The sequence below is a fragment of the Megascapheus bottae genome, chromosome X (genome assembly GCF_031878675.1).
Source record: "Megascapheus bottae isolate mThoBot1 chromosome X, mThoBot2.hap1, whole genome shotgun sequence".
Taxonomy (NCBI): domain Eukaryota; kingdom Metazoa; phylum Chordata; class Mammalia; order Rodentia; family Geomyidae; genus Megascapheus; species Megascapheus bottae.
Genome location: NC_143547.1, coordinates 77,030,447 through 77,045,578, shown reverse-complemented (window position 1 = coordinate 77,045,578; position 15,132 = coordinate 77,030,447). Strand labels below are relative to the sequence as shown.

At 35.4% G+C, this 15,132-nt stretch overlaps 1 protein-coding gene across 5 annotated transcripts in view; it reads left to right on the top strand.

Moving 5' to 3' along the window:
• Il13ra2 (interleukin 13 receptor subunit alpha 2) overlaps nucleotides 1–14,854 on the top strand; it is a 53,416-nt gene extending 38,562 nt beyond the window's left edge. For 4 of the 5 annotated variants that reach the window (XM_090325632.1, XM_090325631.1, XM_090325633.1 and 1 more), the window contains 5 exons: nucleotides 205–389; nucleotides 1,141–1,286; nucleotides 3,010–3,154; nucleotides 6,561–6,676; nucleotides 8,826–9,595. In XM_090325632.1, the coding sequence (XP_090181758.1) occupies nucleotides 205–389; nucleotides 1,141–1,286; nucleotides 3,010–3,154; nucleotides 6,561–6,676; nucleotides 8,826–8,924 (691 nt within the window). In that variant the 3' untranslated portion in view covers nucleotides 8,925–9,595. Of the gene's footprint in view, nucleotides 1–204; nucleotides 390–1,140; nucleotides 1,287–3,009; nucleotides 3,155–6,560; nucleotides 6,677–8,825; nucleotides 9,596–14,564 lie in introns of those variants that run through there. The other variant, XM_090325636.1, reaches the window with a different exon arrangement.
• Nucleotides 14,855–15,132: the final 278 nt, after the last annotated feature.

The window sequence follows — 15,132 nt, the reverse complement described above, 5'->3', positions numbered from 1 at the left end:
TTATAAGGTCTATGAAACCCTATACTAGATCTGTTTCCTGTTTTTGTATCCCTAGCATTTATCATAGCATGTAGTACATAGTGGGTGCCTAGGAATAGTGCATTATTCAATTAGCTTTTTAAAATGATATATTAAGACAATCAAAAATGGAGCAGTATGATGCTAGAATATCATTAAGTACAATTCTTATACTTATTTTTGCAGGTATGAGGGTTTGGATCACGCACGACAGTGTGTTGATTATATCAAGGCTCATGGAAAGAACATCGGATGCAGGATGTCCTACTTGGAGTCATCAGACTATAAAGATTTCTTTATCTGTGTTAATGGATCATCAAAATTTAAACCTATCAGATCCAGCTATTTCATTTTTCAGCTTCAAAATATAGGTGATATAATCAAACAGCTTTAAATTCAAAATCTTTTTTTTCCAGTTTTTTTCCAATGAGGGAGATAGATGAGAGTGAGAAAGTGAAACATAGACTTAAGGAAGTTTGAAGAGAGTGTAAATGGAGTGAAGTATAAAACCAAATTTAAAAATCTGGTTAGCCATGGCATAATTATGATATCTTTTATTCTCAGGCCACAATAGATAAAGGGTTAACTATTTCCTAAGGCTATGTTCTAGTTCTAAACATGAAAAGAGTTTATAGCCAGTAAGATCATTGGATGGGGTACTTTCTAGTTGTATGATTTTGGATAAGTTGCTTCTATCTGTTTCAATGTCATTATTAGTAAAATGAACTTGATCATAAGTCATCAATGGGATTTTGTACAATGCTGATGTCCTATAAGTACTCCACATAAGGGTTAGCTACTAGAAAGTGGACAAGTAGTACCTGCTGTGGTGGTTATTTTAGCGTTGCAAATTGGTGGATAGATTGTAATGGTTTGAGTCTTCCAACATTTCTTTTGTGCTTAAATATTTGTTAATGTATCATTTATTTTAAAAAATGTAAAAATACATTGTTCAATATGTTTACTTTGGTTGGCAAACAACTGTGATTTTTAGTTAGACAGATGATAACCTACAGCTATATGTATGGTTTATCCTTTAATGCTTTTATGAACAGATATGCCCAGGATTGGGTAAGAGCAATGCAAACTCTATGTTAAAATGGATTCCTTTCTGTTTTTTAGTTAAACCTTTACCACCAGACTCTCTTAGTCTTACTGTGAATAATTTATTTGAAGTTAATTTGAAATGGAATATACCTGAAGGACCCATTCCTGCAAGGTGTTTCATTTATGAAATTACGTTCACAGAAGATGATACTTCCTGGATGGTATTTATACTGAATTAATTTGGGGAAATTATGAATGGAGGCTTTTGGGCCAGGAACGTGGCTTAGTCATAGAGTGTTTGCCTAGCATGCACAAAGCCCTGTGTGCGATTCCTTGGTATCACATACACAGAAAAAAGTGGCACTGTGGCTCAAGTGGTAGAGCACTAGCCTTGAGGAATTGCAAGGATAGTACCCAACCCTGAGTTCAAACCCCGGGACTGACAAAATATCAGGCTTTTATAAATAAAATAGGAAACTTGAGAGCCAAAATAAATTGTTACCCATATGATGGAACGAACATGGTAATTATGTTAAATTTTCACAGAACTACATTTAGTGGACCCAAGAACGCTTTTTCCCATCTAAAAGTATAATCAACACAGTCTTTTCTAACTCTTTGAGCCACAACTCCACTTCTGTTTTTCTGGTGGTTAGGTGGAGATGAAATTCTCATGAGCCTTCCTGCCTGGGCTGGCTTTGAATCACCATCCTCAGATCTCCTGAGTAGCTAGGATTGCAGGCATGAGCCACCAGCACCTGTCTCAATCATACCAATTTTATGGCTACATATGGCATGGAACCCTAGTCATTTGTTTCTACTTTTTTTGTCAGAAAATTAAAGTTGCTGAGCAACTAAAATGAATTGTTAAGAATGTTTTGGTAAAAATGACCACAAAATACAACCATGAAATCAGGATTAGAAAATGTCAGGCTGATAAGAGAATGTCTTAACTGGAGAAAAGGAGAGGAAGGAGGCAATGAATATGTCACCGAGTTACCTCTCAGTACCTACAAAATGGTGATGCCTTTAATCCTACATTATTTGGGTTATTTTTATACTTTGGTTTCCAATTTAGAGTATGGTGGAGAGACATAGGTAAGCAACTGGCTCTAATTATTTCTTATACAGAAAAGATTAAATCTATCTCAAAATTTATAATTGAATTAAATTATAAGGTCTCTGGGTGCTGGGGAATGAATTGACTTCAGAATCAAATTATACAGGTAGAACTAGAATAAGCCTCAGTCAACTTAAGACTACATTATGTTACAATGGTTCCCAGGATAAGTTGAAACAAATGAAATTTTGAATGAGAACAATTCTGTAGCTCTTTAAAATGCAAAAATGTTTCAAAGTTTATGTGTGTGATCACTCATATTTTTATATTCTAATATCTATATTCAAGCAGAATGTATTCTATATAATTAGTTATATACTATTATTATATATTCTATATTAATATCTATTTTATATTATAATATGGAGTTTCAGGCCAATTCTTCAATACTATCACACATGTATTTTGAACGTTAACTAAAATAAGTACACAGAAATAATACAGCCTTATACAATTTCCATAACAACTTTATAGTTTATATAAAAACAACATTCATACAATGGCTGTGTCTTTTGGCAATTCAGTAAATGCAGCATCTTCTACTTTAGGGATTCTGAAAATTTAACACAGATCCAAAGTCTGAGCATTACAGACATGAAGGCTATTTTAAAAATTTAAATAAGGAAGAGAAGGTATTTTAAAGTATCTCATGAAACAGAAAGAGCTAATCCTGGTAGTTTTTTGATGTATGCATTTTATGTTAAAACATTTTTTTTGTAATAACAGACGTCTAGCGGCCATTAGGTCACTTTGTAAATAACAGACTCGGTCTAGCTGCCATTGGATCATTTAATGACATCTTGTTTTTTCCCCTTGACTTTCAGACTACCACAGATAAAAATGAAATAAACCTCCCAAGAACATTAAATGAAAGTGAACACCTGTGCTTTTTAGTAAGAAGTAAAGTGAATATATATTGCTCAGATGATGGACTTTGGAGTGAGTGGAGTAATAAACAATGTTGGGAAGGTACGTGCTTCAAGGAGAGTAACTAACTGGAGCTGTTTGCTTGCAAAATTAACTTCCATTCACAGTGTCTCATGACAGTGTAGATTAAAGGCTCTTGCATCTTAAGTTAGCAGGTACTTCAAAAGAGGATAGAGTTGTTAAAAATCTAATATTAATTTAGAACTAGAAATCTTTTTGTGCATTAATATGAACATTCTTGCTTTTTCTGTCAGTAAAGAAAATGTGCCAGCTCTTTTTGTGGAAGGGCAGGAACCTATTTTAATCAGTATTGTTTTGTGCCAGTCCTGGACTTAAAGTCAGGGCCTGGGCACTGTCCTTCAGTTTTTCTCAAGGCTAATGCTCTACCACTTGAGCCACAGCACCACCACCACTTCCAGCTTTTTTCTGCTTTCAGTCACTAGAATTTTAGTTTGTTAAGAATAAGGATAGATATGGCTGGGAGTGGGAGTGTGGCCTAGTGGTAGAATTCTTGCCTAGGATGCATGAAACCCTGGGTTTTATTCCTCAGTACCACATACACAGAAAAAGCCAGACGTGGAACTGTGGCTCAAGTAGTCGAGAGCTAGCCTTGAGCACAGAGAAGCTCAGGGACAGAGCCCAGTTCCTGAGTTCAACCCACAGTACTGGCAAAATAAAAAGGAATAAGGGTAGGTCATCATACACTTATCTACAAGTTTCTAGTACTATATGTAATGAAAAATAATTAATATGATTAAAAATGCTATGTTCATGTCCAACATTCATTTAAAGTGATATAATAAAAGGCCTTCAAATTAGGTAGCAATATAAATTTTAAGAAGCCTAAGAATGATGAAAAATATTATTAAACTTCATAATACATTAGCTTTACTAACAGAAATGAGTAATAATTATGAAATAGCCCAGGAAACCAATCCAGCATTGCTTTCGTGTATATTGGGATGGATTCACCTACAAATGCATCTGCAGCTATAGATAGAGGTTTCGTTCTGTTGTTTGCATCTCATTTTATGTGACTCGAGTGTAGTGAGGTTGCTATTATCGCCCAATGAATATAGGGCTATTATTTTCCCACCTCACTCATTACACATTTATTAAGTACTTAGAATGTATCACATTTCTTTCAGGAATTGTAAACAGAAGAGAAAAAAAATCCCTGCTCTCACAAACTTCTTTTTATTCAAAATTTGAGCAGGAATAGGGAAATTAGTCAGTTAGTACACCTCTTACTGATTATGGATAATGGACTGTGGAGAAAAGAAAGTGGGCAGTGTAGGGGAGAACTCAAGCAATTACAACATACATGCAATCAGAAATCACTTACTCTTTATATAGTTTCCATTTTTGTCACTAGTATTAAAGATCTGGAAAGTCAGCTGGGTGTGGTACTTCATACCTGTAGTCCTTGCTCATCAAGAGGCTGAGATATGAGGATCACGGTTCAAAGCCTGCGCAGGCACAAAAGGATCTGAGATTCCTATATGCAATTAGCCTCTAGAAAATGGGAAGTGGGACTTGGATCAAGTGTCAGGTGGTAGCCTTGAACTAAAGAGCTCAGGGACAGTGCCCAGGCCGAGTTCAAGCCCCTTGACAAACAAAAAAAATATCTGGAGAGTCTAGGTATACTTCTATTTTGTAATTAGTCAGTATATTATATAATGTGGATATGATGAGTTTTTAATCAGATTCTAAAACATGCATCCTTTTGTGTGTATTATATATAGTGTTACTAGTAATTTTGATGATGGGGTTTTTTTATTAGCTTGATGCTATCTCTTGTTAGAATTTTAATTTGGGAATGAGGAATTTTTTGACCTGTATGTGGACTTAGTTCTTTGGAATAATGTATTACTGGCTTTCAAGTTATTGGGAAATAGAGTAATAATAGTTACATAAAAGAAATATCTTTGGGCTGATCTTGTAGTGAAAGGAAGTAGAGCCTCAGCAAAGAAACTTCCTGTTCTCTCACAGTGAATTTTGCATGTCAGAAAACTTACTGTGTCAGCCATTTCTCTGGAACATATCCTTTCAAATATTAGCTGAGTATATGAATTTGACAAGTAATTTTCTAGTAGTAAATAAGTTCATAAAGTAATGAGACAAATAAATAAGATAAGGGGACATTTGTAGGTCAGAGTCTAAATTTAAATATGTTTTATACTCTTATTCCAAAGCAAGTGAAAGATGCTGTGTTGGGAATGTTGGTAAGGACAATATTTTTTGCCAGGCCTGGGGCTTGAACTCAGGACCTGGGAACTGTTTCTGAGGTTCTCTATGCTCAAGGCTAGCACTTTACCACTTTAGCCACAGCAGAACCTCTGGCTTTTTCTGTGTGTGTGGTACCGAGGAATTGAACGCAGGGCTTCATGCATACCAGGCAAGCATTCTAGCATGAAGCTACATTCCCAGACCCACAGGACAATCTTTATGACTAGTCATTACTCTTTCCTCACTCTATGGCAGAACCATTTAAAGTTGTAAAACTGCTAAAACAATACAGAAGTTGTGAGGCATGTTTTGAAAGGTGAGCTTAAAAAGAATAACTCCATTACTGAAGATCCTGCTTCTTGCACAATATGATGAGAGCAGATGAGATCTCTTCACTCATTGATAATTAAGAGGAACACAGAATATGTTTGCTGAATTGTTTGACTAATCTGATTTTATCACTTTTAGTGAAAAATTCCATATGGTCCAATTTGAAGCAAAATCATATGAGGAGATAAGAAATTTGTTTTGGCAGCTATTTTTCTTTCTTTTTTTTGCTTTTTAAAAATGTTTCCTACTTTTAGAGGTTTATTAATTGCACTTGGATTTGTTTTTAGAACAAAATGAGAAAATTCAGGGGAAAAAGTTATAATTTTGGTCCTTGGAAATTTTTTCATAGATTCATATCTTTTTTATTAAAGAATTTATTAATATTGATTTTACATCATATTTTAAATGACAAGTTTAACAAGCAAGTGGATTCATATCTTTTTAAATTGTAATTAATATGTTTTCCCCCTTCCCTATCCTATTTCAAATAACCAGATAAACATATATACAATATATCAGATAACAAGATAAAATGCGGTAACAAGGGACAACAACAAATAACCTAGTATATTAAAAACAACAATCACACATTATATAGTCATGTTTCCATATCCTGGGATTATGATAGCTCAAATACTAAATACAAAAGGCCACATAGGATGAGACTAAATGAAAGGACAACCAAGATATGGCAGCTATTTTTCTAAGTGAAAATAAGAGATGTGATAATTCAGTAATCTTGATATGTGTATATCTAGGTGCTTATGCATCAACAAAATAGCACCTTAACTCTTAATTCCTCATTATTTATTAGGAGTTTATAAAATAATTGAATATCAAAATAGATATAAGCCTCTAAGAGTTCTCTTTTTGTGATTTTTAATCCTAGGTGAGAGATGGAAGAAAACTTTGGTATTTTTTGTGATGCCATTTCTTTTTGTCGTTGTACTTGTTATAGTAATGGTGTATCTGCTTGCCTATAAGCAAAAAACTTTACTCAAAATGGTAAGTTGTATGAGTATAATGTTTAGAGTGAGACAGTAGATGAACATCTGCATTCAGAAATGATGGGCCTACCCTTTCAAATTTTGCCTGTTTACTGGGTACAATTTAATATTGTTTGAATTAGGATGCTGACCTCAGAGAAGTCATGAAAAAAACCTAACCCCATAAAGCTTCAGCGGGGGCAGGGGTGATTAGTATTGTCCAAATAGAAGACCGATGCTCAAGAACTTCTAGATTACAGAGGTGTGTAATGGAACAGTACCAAGAGTAAAACAGTATTAGGAGAAAGGACAGTGTGTGAATGGTGCCTGCTCCTGGAGCTCATCCTCTCATGGGGGGATGGGACAGAATCAGTGTAAAAATATAACCTGTGAAGTATAATTAAATGATTGCTATTTGAGTTGTACAGTTATTATACAATTTTAGAAGATAGAAATTGCTATGAGCTTGAAGTACAAATTAAGACTTGGACTGAAACATCTTAGTAACATGTCCTTTGTAACCTGTTACTGTGAATGAACTGCTTCACTTTGCTTGCTGAGTGCAGTTTTGCCTTTTTCTCTGGGTTATTTAATCCTTAGTGAAACTGTGTTAGTAATGACAAAATGACAATGACTGTTTCATATGAAAAGTATGCTTTTCTTATCAATATACACTGTTAAAACACCAATTCCCAGTCAAAATGTTCAATGAGTATTATTAAACTAAATTTTTCATCCAATATAGAATATTTATTACTGTATAACATTATGACATTTACTTATTTATTGTTTCTCTTGTTTGTGGTTTTTGACAGTCTTGCTTTTTATGGAATTCACTATGTATTTTCGTTTAGAACTTGGTATCTCCCTGTCACAGCCTCACTAATGCTGAGATTACTTAGTTCAAAGTTGTATTGCAGGAGGCTTTAGAATAGGCAACCCCTCAACTAGTAGGAAGTTTATTATATTAAATTAACAATTATTTTTAATTCATAAACCACTGGTTGAGAGTATCTAAAGAAATCAAGAGATGGACCAGAGTGCATTCACTGATATATTAATAAAATAGCAATAAGTTACGGAAAAATTGCCAAATCATAAAAAGGCAGATTCTATGGCGGGTTTTGTTGATGATGTTTGTTTTAAATTGCATTCTGGATGACAGTCTTCACAATGAATAAGATTGTCTGAAGAAGACAGGAGATTTAAATATACTCATAGTTCTAAATGTATGCTTCACATTTCATGTCAGAAAAATAGTGGCAGGAACTCCATGTTTAATAAAACTGAAAAAAAATACTAGGGGTCATATTAAAAACTTCACTGAATTATACAGTAAAAGTGTTAGAATTATTTACACTTGCTGGCAACTATACTTTCCTAATTTCTCATGGTGATTTTTCATGGTGGGGGGTTGGTAGGGGCTTCAGGATCAAAAGACAAAAGACAAAAGTACAGCCTGTGCAATTAGGAAGAAGCTTTCTAAAAGTGTATCAAAACTTCAAAGGCTGTTCCTACCCAGATGTAGGTAGTTACTTCAAACTGAGACAGGAATGGACTATAGATATAGGTCATCAAGACCCACATTTTAGTTTGGACTAATTTTGTTATAACATTATTTGGAATAGAGTAGGCAATGCTTGAGCCCTTACTAGACATTTCTCTGAGCAAAACCTACTCATCAGTCTCCATTTTAACAGTCTGAATTCTATAATAACTCATTTGCACATGCACATTCAATTTGAAAAGTATTAATATGTAACAGTGATTTAATGAAAATTACTAAAATCATACAATGGAGTGGTGAGTTAATGGAAAAGATCACTACAATGCTAGTTTTCATGGTCAGTAGTCATCTAAAAAAAGGAAAGAGTTAAAACTAAGATGGGCAACACAATGGATTGTACAATGATTTCCCTAAATATGGACTTATCATGAAAGCTCCCATGGTAATAGGAATTAAGGCAATGTGACATAATAGGCAATTGCTCTTAAATCAGGGCTTTCTAGAGTTGTTCTTAGTTTGATATAAAAATATTAGGGAGGAAATCGGACGTGGAGGGGAGAGATCAAGGTGATGCTGCGAGTTGAATGGTATTGCCATTCTACATGCTAAGTGGATTTTGCAGACCTAGTATTCTATATTCTATGTTTTGTTCATGCAACAGGAGCTATTATCAAAAAATGTCTGGAATTACTGCAGTAAATCTAGAAGACACAAACAGAACTACCCCAACAAAGCAAATTTGAGAATCAAGTGGTACTAAATCTTGCAAAAGAACACTTGGAACTTACCTGCTAAATATGCAGGTTTATTAACCTGGCAATAATGTCACCACACATTTAATAAAATTGAATTTTATAAAGTGTAGTTTTTGTATTATAATGGAGTCTTAAGATAGTGAATATTTTCCTAATGTTTGTTCACCAGTTTCCTTAAGTCATTGTCCCTCTCATTCATCTGTCTTCTGCTATCTCAGAGTTCCCTAATTCTTCCTGTGCCCTTCTTTCCCTGTAAACTCCTAAATCCACAACTAACGAATAACAGTGATGACAGGAGTCCCTCTGGATGTTAGTGTATGGCTGAAGTGAGCCTGGACAGTTTCATATGTGTGAGTCCATGCTTGTAAGGACATGGTCAAGAGCTATGCTGTTGCCATTTTCATCTTAAAAATATTTGAAGAGGAGGTCCATATATTTTTCTTCATGACTCCCTGCTATTAAGGTTGCCACTGCTCATAGCATCATTTCTGATTAGTCTGTTTAGGACATTAAAACATGTCATCACCATATTTTTATATTAATAAACTGGAGGTTGGAAACTAAGAAATTGCTCTAATCTATTTTCCCGCACATCAGCCCATGAATGGAAATGAAATAAACCCATTTCAATACTTATTTTACACATATCATATGCCAGCTACATTGCTAATGTGCATACACAGCTACTCAGTCTGAATGAGATATTTATCTGTTTGAAGGGGAGAGATGTGAAACTTACCACTATGAAGCAAATGAATTGTATATAAAATACATGTAACAAAGTCATAGCAATAATGATCTCTTTTTGTTTGGTGAAATATTTTAAAGTATCATTTCATGATGGACCACGAATACAATGGTGATCTCATTGCATTGTATTGCCCATTGAAACTGTAGCCATCTTAGTCTGTATAAGTAATCTCTATCATGTTTACACATTGAAAAATAATCACCTAATGATCTATGACTCAGAAGATATTCCCATTGTTAAGTGACACAAGACTGTGTTTTAACCATACCATATTTTAACAATACAACAATCAGAGATATTTACATTTTATGTGATTAATAAAAAGTATTCCCAACTTAAATAATTTGTCTCAAGTGTTGTAGTTCCAATTGAAATTCATAATCCTTTTCATTCTTAGAACAGTACTATGTATATTCTCTTTTCAATAATGCTTGCAAGTCACTTCCAGATTGATGGCTTGATGATCTCTGTGGATATTTCTGCCAGTAAAATACCTGTAACTGATGAAATGATTTAAAAAAAGAAGTTAAAATTCTCTGGAGATTTTCCTAAAAGCTTACAAGAAACAGAGAACTTTTTTAAATTTTTTATTGTTGGAGTAATGTATAGAGGGGTTACAGTTACATTTTCCAGGTAGTAGGTGCATTACTTCCCACACATTGATACCCCTTCTCATGTTTTTGTCCCCATTTCCCTCCCCCAACCCCTCCCAGTCATCTTGTTTCCCCCCTTCCCTTTCCTATTTCAAATAAATAAATGCATATACAATATATCAGGTAACAAAGTCAGATACAGTAACAATATGTGATTAACCAAAAGGCAAAAAAGAGAAGATAAATAACATAGTACATTAAAAACAATAGTCGCACAAGATAAAGCTCTTGTTTCTATATCCTAGAGTTCCTCTCCTTTAGTCTCATCCTCATCCTATATGACCTTATGTACCTAAGTGCCTGCCAAAGGAGAGGCTTAGGCCGTAGGAACAGACAGCATTACAGCTCTTGCCAAAGGATGCTGAATCTCTATAAAGTATATGTCCCGAGAAAACTGGAAACCACATATATAATGCAGATTATTTCTAATGAGCAAGCAAGAGATTGTTCTTTTCATGACAGTCATGGTAGCAAATGAGAGTAATAAGATGGATCAGCTTGAACTTGAAACGATTAGGCAATGAAGGAAAGCCCTGCTGTAAGATTATTCCTACACTGGAAAAACATTTAGGTGGCTCTCATTGTGGAACATCAGAGACTCCAGTGAGGGATGGGTATAGACTTTACTAAAAAAACAAAAAGTGAAATAATCAATGAAAAAACAATTTTTTTGCATTTTTTATTGTAATTAGTAAAAGGGTTACATGATATTTGCCAGATAGAAGGTGCATTAATTCACATACATTGATACCCTTTCACATGTCTTGGTACCCATTTCCCTCCCCCCCACACCCTCCACCCGTCTTGGTTTTCCCCCCTTCCCTATCAAATTTCAAATAACCAAATACAAATAAATTGAAAAAACAAATATTTAAGCCACTAACACAGTGGAGATCAGAATCAAGTTACCATATTGTCTAAAATGTCCAGTTTCCAACAAAGTTATAAAATATGCAGACATGGAAAATACGGCACACAGAAATAATAGGCAACAGAAACTACCTTTTAGAGAGCCTGGATACCATAGTTAATAATCAATGACTGCAAGATCATCACTATAAATATGTTTCAAAAACACACCTAGAAGAGACCAGGAAGTAACACAAATATGAGGACAAGGTCTATTGCTGTTCAAGAACAGCAGTCAAACTTAAGAAATCCTAGCAAGTGGCACTGTGGCTCAAGGAATAGAGTGCTAGCCTTGAGATGAAGAGCTCAGGGACAGTGCCCAGGCCCAGAGTTCAAGCCCCATGACTGACAAAAAAAGAAACCCCAAATATAAATTTTGTATGGAGAATATTGTATTGAGTTGAAAAATTAACTAGAGGGATTAAGCGAGACAGATTTATTTGAATTCATAGAAGAATCAGGCTGAACTGAGAGAGACACTAACATCTGCAAAACAAGGAAAAAAGAAAATGGAGAAAACATGAGAGAAATGTGAAAATCATTTAAAAACACTAGTGTTCATACCATGGGAGAACAAGGGGAAAAAAGAGAAAGAGGCAAATAATAAAGAAAAAATGTCTAAATACCTAGCAATTTGATGAAAAACATTGACTTATATAATCAAAAATCTCTATAAAACCCAAGCATGCTTAAATGCAAAGATATCCTCATTACCAGAGAATAAAAAGTTATCAACCATGATCCTTATGTCCAAAAAAGAAGAATTTGGATAAAATGTTAAACATAATGAAAGTGATGAGTTTATTAGGAAAAGAATATCAGGTCCATTCACTTGCTTGTTATACAACATGATGGGAGGCAGAGAAAGGAGATTGTTACCTGGCATGATGTCACTAGAAGGTAGAAGTTCAGTTTGTCTTCAGTCATCTTCAGGGTATAAACGTGAGCATTAGATTTAAATAGAGGAAGAATTAAGGGCAGAGGCAAAAGGTATGCAAAAAAGGTATACATTTTCTTAGGTCTGGTTCTACTAGGTCCTAGAAAAATTATTGCTGCTATCACTTGATGGAGAGAAATGTAGTTCCCATGACATGATTACTCTGTGTGAGATATGAGATGAAGCCTCATCCTGTTGGTTATTCTCATTTGGGCTTGTTCTGCCCTGAAAATTGTGTTGTTGTGTCCTTCGGGGTGTTTTTAATCCCATTTCATACAGCCAGAAGGCACAAGCCAGTTGGCTGTAGCACTTAAGCCCATAGCCCTAGCTACTTGGGAGGTGGAAAAGAGGGATAGAAGTTTCAGGTCGGGGTAATGCAGCCAAAAAGGACTGAAAACCAGGAGCTTGTAGTTCATGCCTGTAATCTTGTCTATTCTGGAGGCTGAGATTAGAGGATCATAGCGCAAAAACAGCCTAAGAAGAAAAGCCTGTGGGACTTTTATCTCTAATTAACCATAAAAAGCAGGAAGTGGTAGAGCATTAGCCTCGAGCACCAAATCTCAGGGACAGCACCCAGGCTCTGGCTTAAAGCTCCAGCAACTGAAAACAAAACAAAACAAAACAAGGTTAGATGGTTAAAGCTAGTGATCAAGCAGAAGAGCACATAAACCATCCATTTGGGAAAGTGACTATTCAGAACAATAGGTTCTTTACCTAGGGAAAATGATTCCATGTTCAAAGGACAGAGAGGGTCACTGGGTGATTGGATATTGCCAAGGTATGTGAGATTGGTTTGTTCAGTTGTTCGAAATGGGGTATTCGTGAGACCAAAACCCTAGTCCATATTCCAGAGAATTTATTGCCTTTCATAACAGATTTTCCTTCACTTTATCTGGCTACTTTGTCAGTAGGTTCCACTGACTATAATACATATTGAGATACATTGCCCTGAAAATATGGAAGAATAGTGAGTGCTGATCATTTTCCCCAGTTGGAACTTGGACTTTGTGGTTAGTGTTAGGATGGCTGGAGTATGTACATCCATACTTGTGCTCCATGGATTGTTCCTCTTTCAGAACTTAGTAAATGTTCCCTGAAAGAAAGGATTCTGAGATCAAACAATTGGAGTAATTCTGGATTTAATGAAGTCAAATTTTTCATGTTTTAACTGACGTCTTGACAGAGCTTGTATTATGTTAATACACGTTGTATCTATCAAGATTGTAGCATCTGGCATTTTTCAAATTTGTTTATGCAGAGAATCACTTCTTTAAACCACAGCTATTTACATCTCCTGAGAGAGTCTTCTAGGGACAATTTGGGATTTATTAAGGGTTCCAAATCCTTTTCACTTAAAACCTGAAATGGCATTAACTTTAGGACAGTGTCTATGTGTCTTGGACACATAAAAGCTTATACAGTATTTATTTACTTCTAGCTTAGCCAAAAAGCTATGATATAATCTGATGCCAAATTACACTCAAATTATCCTTTAGAGTCCTAGAAGATACAAATGTTTAGAAGTTACATGACTAGTTTATGTAACAGCATGACACAGATTGTTAGTCTAGAGATGTAGCATACTGGTAGAGTATATTTCTAGCCATACACAAGGTACTGTATTCCACTGCCAGCACTGAAAAATAGCTGTGGGACAATGGACAGACAAACAACTAGATGGAGAGTTTATTGTCTGTTCACTTCCAAAATCTTCCTCTTGCTTTTGTTGTAAACATGTAGTTAGGCCTCAGAGCTATGTTCTGAATACCTCTTCCCCTCTCTATTTCTTTCCTTCACTTCTTCATCTTTCTTCTTGGATTTTCAGACTACCTCCTGTTTCTTTGATCTAGAGTTCTGATTTGAGTCTCTGATGTCTCACAGGCCTCCCAAATTCATCCTCTCCAAAATGTAACCTCCTCCCTTCATATTTCAAACTTGCTGCTTCTAGCACTGCCTGGAGTTGTTTGATAAGGATGTTTCTGGAAGGAAAGGATGATCAGTGCAGAGGACATAAGCTGAGAAAATAAAAACATTGCTTAAATCCCCTTTCAGACACTCACTTAAAAAGGACATGGAGGGCTTGATGTATGGCTCAGGAAATGATTGTGAATAAAGACCATTTTTGGGGGGGTTGCTTATATGGGAAGATGTGGAAGAACATATTATGAGAAGAAACAAAAAAGTTATATTTTGCCTGGCTCATGAATTAACTAAATGCATGATAAAAGCTGAGCTCCCAGTTCCTCCAACTGTGTCTGTGCCCTTTGATCTGATCCATTGTCTCCTGCAGTGAATTTGTCATCACTTCTAGGAAGAACAGGATGTACTAGTAAACATTTTGTGACAAAAGACAAACTGCTTCTCACATAGGCAATGCCATCTTATCTGCTTGTAGCAAAAGGCAAAAATGCCTCCACCCATACAGCCAAAGGATGAGGACATGCCATCTGCCCAGCAACAGTGACTGACTTGTTCCAGCCCCTCTCAAGTGGCGAAGCTCTCAGGAAGTCCTGTAGAGATAAATACAGGGATACTGTTCCACAAGACCATACCTGTGACTGAGGATGTTTAGTTATTTGTTGTCTCCTGTTTGATTCAGCAAATATCTGTACCTCTGATGATGACTGATATTATACTAAAGTTCTATCTTCCTGTGGCTGCCACATAATAAATCTTCTTTCTCAACCTTTCACTCGGTCTCTTTATTTGGCTTATAGGGGCAAGTGTCTGGACCCAATATGTGGAACTCCTGGAGTTTGGGCCTGGGGGTATAAAAAAATCAGCCCCATTTGTAAGGAAATAGAAAGACTTAGAAAAAATCATATTAAGTGAAGTAAGCCAGGCTCAAAGGAACATAGGCTCAATGGTTTCCCTCATTTGTTATAATCAGTAGAAACCTTGGGTTCTCTTAGCAGAGATTTACAATAGAGCAAAACCTAGATACATAAGGCCATACAGTATGA